Below are 6,471 nucleotides of genomic sequence, written 5' to 3'. Positions count from 1 at the left end.
GTTCCTCTGTCCATCCAATCATCTCTGCCAGGTGCTCACCTTGTGCTCTATATGCTTCCCACGGTGCCTTCCCATCGAATTCCTGTGGCTTCCTTCGTACTAGATCACCCCTTTATTGCTGAGATTCATATCTGGGATGTGACTTCTAACAGGACTGAAAATGTCTGCATTATGGTTTAGCTGCGGGTTCTGGAAGGGGCTTGCCATTGTTTGGGGTTGATTAAGTCGATGGTTAATCTATCCTCCTGGTGTAAAAGACAATAAATCATCCTTTAATGTATTTAATTCACTTTGAAATTTACTAGTGTTTTCCATTTGTGTACGCTGGTTTCTCTCAACTATTGGAGACTTTCTTCTTGTTTATTTTCTTTCTCCTCCAACCACTGCTGTAGTCTCTCTTCTTGTTCATTTTCTTTCTCCTCCAACCACTGCTGTAGTCTCTCTTCTTGTTTATTTTCTTTCTCCTTCAACCACTGTTGTAGTCTCTCTTCTTGTTTCTTTTCTTTTTCCTCCAACAACTGCTGTAATCTCTCCTGTTTATTTTGCTGTTTGAGCTGCCATTGTGCAGGTTTTGTTGCCATTGCTGTAATCTCTCTTCTTGTTTCTTTTCTTTTTTCTTCCAACTGTTGCAATCTCTCTTTCTTGTTTCTTTTCTTTTCCATCCAACAACTGTTGTAACTTCTCTTCTTGTTTCTATTTTTTTCCATCCAACAACTGCTGTTATCTCTCTTCTTGTTTATTTTCTCGTTCTTCTTGTTTCTTTTCTTTTTCCTCCAACAGCTGCTGTAATATCTGTTCTTATTTATTTTCTCGTTTCTTCGTTTCTTTCTTCTTGTTTCTTTTTTCGTTCTTCTTGTTTCTTTTGCTGTCATCAAATCTGCTAAGCTGTAGTTTGATTTGCCACTTTTCGTTTCCATTTTTTTTTTTTTTGGTCCTACTCTCTGACACCAATTTGTTATGTATCTGGTCATTTGTTAATTTTCCATATAATTTCTTTTGGATGAAACTTTAGCGATACAAGTCCTTTTGCAATACACTTAAGTTCCACAGTCACTCTAATTTAAACACATGCTATAATTCACAACGATTCACGCACTTTACTTACGGTCACTACCGTGCTTGACTCAATTGTCCGTCTCTATCTCTGCACGTCTGCAATTATCCATCCGTCACTTCTTGGCGGTCTTATATATACAAAATAGAGGGCGTCTGGCAAACACTAGAGCCTTCAGGAACCTTGGAGATACTCATTATGTGTTACCAGCGTCACGTGACTTCCGCTGTCGTAACAATATCTTGAAATTAAAGTTGTGCTTATCTAAATTAAAAATAATTTTATTTTATTGTTGATCTTACAGTTGAATAAACTTTTTAAACCATAGCAGGTTTTGCGGATTTAAATTTGAATACTGTACTTCTTAGTTCTAGTCAGTAGTAGGATATGAAATGTGTATTGAAAAGTTTAATAAGGTTTCTTGTCAATTTTTTAGCTGGAAATGTTTTTATTTATAACAGTTACATGTGATACTAACAGTGGGGGAAAATAGGATTATTATTGAGATATATAACTATGTTTTTTATTATTTTTTAAAATAATTTCTGTGATGTAACAGCAAAATAGTATAAATCAGAAGTTCTATGACTTTGAGTTATAACCAAAATTTACCAAGTAGTGTTTCACCTAGGCCTTAAGTTAGATTTATGTATGAGGCCTAATACTTAAATTACACTATAAATAGGCCTAATAGTATTATTATTATTAACATTATAGAATCAGTGTTTAAGAAGTTTTAAGTGGTGAAATGTTAATCAATAAATATTATTTTGGTATTTTAACACACATATTACCTACTTGGCCTTAAAATATAAAGAAAAATAAACGTTTATTTCTCCTAAATATCTTTTATCCTTTGTACAGTTGAAAATTTGTTTCGGAATGTTCGCACTATGTTTTCTACTTTCTGACCAAGAATACAGTGAAAAGTGTCAAAAGTGCCATTTTATCTCTTTCAGAGTGCAAATGTTCTTTTGTTCACGATAATATCTCGTTTTTCAGCATAGTTTTTACTAAAAATATGATGATTAAAGAATTACTTGGAGACTGATGAAATAAATAAAAGTGATGGATGTCTATTTTAACTTTGAGGGAACTTGTAAAATGTAAGCAACTTTATACTTATATTATGCTTTTCTCCATGATCACCATACATGTGCACTTTATGTCAAGAATTATACGTAGTATTCGTTTTCATTAGATATAGTTTCAATTAATTTTGGTCTGAACATCTTTAGAATACCTGTGGGAAAGTATTTTGACTATTGCAATTTTCAAAATTTAATACATCATTATCTAAGATACAGAAAGCTTGATGCAAATTGCTAATTTTTTTCACCCTTATAAATATATGCTTGTTTTTACAGCTTATTGGTATGAAGAAAATGAAAATTTTCCACTGTGTGGAAACAGTAGTGGTGCAAAGTAAGTCAATTTATATGGTTTGTAGTATTGACTTCAAATAAAAACTTCACAGATAGTTTAACCATTATGCAGAAACATTTTCTTTGTAAGAGTATAATATAATTGGTGGATGATATTCACTTAAAACACATTTTCACAATGTTTCAAGCCTAGAACCTTCAACATTCATGTTAGACAACTTATTTTATGTTATTGTTAGTCTATCCAGACTACACACTAAATTTATGTAGTCAAATGAGATTCCTGTAATTTAATCTTCCACCATCTTTCTCTTAAAAACAATTGTTAATTTCGTTTCATCTTTTTTGTTTTTAAACTTTTATCAACTTGTTTATTTTGCTAAACAGTCAATAATTTAAGCCCAGTTTCCTTGTAATAGTTTTTGGGCCAGATAACTTTCATAAACATATCATTTACTTAGAAGATGAAGGAATTAATCCAGATTAGTGTATATTGTGGCTTTGAAAGCTTTGCTGTCCTAAACGTTTTGTTGTTTAGCTGTTCCTGCTTTTATGGAGAACTTGAATGGCTTCCTTCTTCTCAGTCATGTGCACTTTGGCCCTCTTTGCTTAATATTCTTTGAATATTTTTCCCTATATAGGGCTGAGAGGTATTCCTCCAGTCATAAATTTACCATAGTGGACTTGTACTGTTGGATGGCTGGGAATTCACTCTGAACCAAATATTTAGGTGCTAAACATTTTACTCATGGAGCCATACCTCAGATTTATGATGATATGCTACTGCATCAGCATATGAAAATCATTCTTATAAAGTGCATTTAACTCTGTATAAAGTAATCTAAATTATGTTCTTCATAGACATTGTAAGATATATTTATGACATAGAAGTCGAAAGATTGTACATTTCTTAAGAATTTTATTGCATGGGCTAACACTTCTACTGAGTATATTATACTTTTAGCCACTTATAATGTCAAGACAATAATTTATAACTAAGAAACCATAATGTTACTCAACTGAAACTTTGGAATGTATTTTATACAGTCTACATTTGAGATACATTTAGGCATAATTTAAAAACTAGAAAATAAAAATAGTTTCCTAATTATTTACAATGATTATTTTTCAAATTACAGCAGTTTTGCATGCATTTCAAACAATGCATGCACAAAATCACATACATGTACTTTTGCAGTTTTTCTTCTGTACATTAATTAAGGTAATCTTTCCAACAATAGTTATGACTGTAATAAAATAATTGTTTCTTACACGAAATGATGAAAAGAATGGATATTGTATTACCTAGATTAAATGATATTTTTATATGTCACACCTTGAGGTTGTATGTATAAAGTGTTTAATGTTGCTTGTTACTATAATAAGTAATTTTCAGACTGGCTTGTAGGGTTACTAAAGTTATCAAGTGGAATATGCTCTTCACTCTCTGAGATTATAGTATATTTAATATCAAACATCACAAGTATAAATTTCCAGAAAGCAACATAATTTAGTGTTGATTTTTTTTTTCATTTTTACAGCAACAGTTGTAAAGTTCTAGTTCATTCTGATAATGTACAGCTGTACACAATATAAACATTCTATAATACGTGTAGTACTACTATAAAGGTAAAGAGGAATCAGTTATTAAAATATTCTATATTCAAGTATATACAGGATGTAAGTAAATAAGAAACTAAAACATTAGTGGATTGAAAAAATGTATGACGTTAAAGCTATGCAAGATTTTTTAAGCAGTTACTGAGATAATGTTTAAAGATTGCATTAAAACTTGTTGTTGTTGTAGAATCTGCCCAGAAGGATACGTATGTCTTCAAGGTATAGGGGATAATCCCAACTATGGTTACACAAATTTTGACAATTTTGGGTGGGCCCTTTTATCAGCTTTTAGACTCATGACACAAGACTGCTGGGAGGCTCTATACCAAATGGTAAGCAACCAATGTAACATTCTATCCTATCGTACAATGTATGTATTTGTATATATAGGGTTAATTGATTATGATGGTAGATGTATAATTAAAACAAAAGGTTGTGAATGTGAGTTAAATATTCATTTTCATAGTATATTTACTTTAATATTTTATATATGAGTTTTTGAAAGACATTATTTGAAATAAAAGATTTCTCATGAATGTTTTAGCTAAAAGTACTAATTCCTGGGTAGTATCCAAATACCATATAAGCAACTAATTTTCTGATATGAAATGTTTCAAGTTTGCTGTTTATTTATTATTTTTTCTTTTAGGTGCTAAAATCTGCAGGTCCTTGGCACATGCTCTTCTTTGTATTCATTATTTTCCTTGGGTCATTTTATTTGGTCAACCTTATCCTAGCTATTGTGGCCATGTCCTATGATGATCTTCAGAAGGCAGAAGAAAAAGAAGCAGCAGCTGAAGAAGCTGCAATAGCTGCAGAAGAGGCAGCAAGACTAGTAAGATTAGGGATTTGTAAATCATTCATTGTAAATAATACTTCCCATGATACTGTAGTGTTTCTTTACTTCACACGCTATATTTTCTTGTTAAATTGATGTAACACATGCATGTATTGTGTACATGTACACAGCATTTAGAGGGTGATTATAAAAAAAAATGCCTCATATCTATATTGATTGTAATTATTTTTTAATAATATCTGTTCCAGTGGAACAAAATTTCACCAGAGACACTTTGGGAATCACAAGTATTGTTATGCCTCTGTGTTCGTTTGTTAATTTCCTGTATAATTTCTTTTGGATGAAACTTTAGCGATACAAGTCCTTTCTCAAATAAAACTAGTTTATTCTTTCTCAATTCATCTTTGCAATACATTTAATTTCCACAGTCACTTTAACTTAAACACATGCTATAATTCTCAACGAATGATTCACGCACTTTACTTACTACCGCTCTTGACTCAATTGTCTGTCCATATCTTTAATCTCTCTGTCTTTTATTATCTATTATGCCGTCACTTCATTTGCCGGCTTATATATATATAAAAATAGAGGGCACGTAGAGAAGACTAGAGTTGCCACGAACAGACATGATCCTTCTAGAATCACGTGACTTCTGCTGTCATAACAGTATTATTCAGGAAAGTGTGTACAGGATGGTTAGAAGCCATGTTGAATACTGCATACTTAAATCATTTTTCTTACAAATTAGTATTGCTTTTGTTTTTCTTCCATCTTTCATCAGTACAAGATTTCAATAAAATGTGTGTTAGTACAAAGGATGCTGCAAGGATCAGTGAGCAGTGTGCAGGTGATGCTTGCAGTTATTTAGGGAAGATGCCTTAATATGGTAATTGTAAATAATGGAAAGCATAACAGTTTTTGAAATATCACATAAGATATAAAAACAACAAAAGGCCTGTTTGTTGATCTAGGCCACCCCATTCCCTAAACTTTAAATTAGGAATAAAACACTCAAAGCCAGCTGTTATCAATCAAATATTTATAAAACCTTCTTTTAAACACACTTAAATTAACTACATCCAAAATATAGGGAGGCAACCACCCTGTTAAAAAAATAAAACTATTAGCTGAAGATGACTTCTACACTACCAACATTTATATTTGTGATCCTAGTCTTATTACACTCAACATTAAGGATGAAAAAGATGATGTATAAACACTGTCAATTACCTTAAAATTCTTAAACACCTCAGTCAGATCCCCTCTAAATCTTTTTTTTTTTTTTTCAGGAGACCTTAACCTGTCCTTGTATCACAACCTTTCCATTCCAGAAATAATCCTAGTAGCTCTCCTCTGAATCCTGTACCATGGCTAAGCTTTTCTGCATAAATTTTGTGGTTCTCAATGTGCCTGTGGTGAAAATTAATTCTCCTGAGATAAATATATTAATTTTAAATATACAGTATTAATAGTAGAAAGTTAATGTCACTGTTCTACAAAAAGGAATAATAAAATTAATTAATTCTTGATTTTCTGGTTTTTATGCAATTACACATAAGTGAAATGTTTATATGTATGTGTGTATATATATATATATATATATATATATA

The 6,471-nt window shown here is 31.4% G+C and overlaps 1 protein-coding gene across 5 annotated transcripts in view; it reads left to right on the top strand.

Annotated features, from left to right (window-relative positions):
* LOC106461102 (sodium channel protein para-like) overlaps nt 1-6,471 on the top strand; it is a 229,094-nt gene that overhangs the window by 115,212 nt on the left and 107,411 nt on the right. For all 5 annotated transcript variants that reach the window (XR_002610925.1, XR_002610923.1, XR_002610924.1 and 2 more), the window contains exons 7-9: nt 2,422-2,479; nt 4,247-4,391; nt 4,709-4,894. Coding sequence is in view for 2 of the 5 variants with exons in the window: in XM_022387986.1 (XP_022243694.1) it covers nt 2,422-2,479; nt 4,247-4,391; nt 4,709-4,894 (389 nt within the window). In the remaining 3 variants the exon portion in view is untranslated. The remainder of the gene's footprint in view (nt 1-2,421; nt 2,480-4,246; nt 4,392-4,708; nt 4,895-6,471) is intronic.

The sequence above is a fragment of the Limulus polyphemus genome, unplaced genomic scaffold (assembly GCF_000517525.1).
Source record: "Limulus polyphemus unplaced genomic scaffold, Limulus_polyphemus-2.1.2 Scaffold898, whole genome shotgun sequence".
NCBI classification, from domain to species: Eukaryota; Metazoa; Arthropoda; class Merostomata; order Xiphosura; family Limulidae; genus Limulus; species Limulus polyphemus.
The sequence above is the reverse complement of the archived record's forward strand: the minus strand, read 5'-3'. Positions and strand labels throughout refer to the sequence as shown.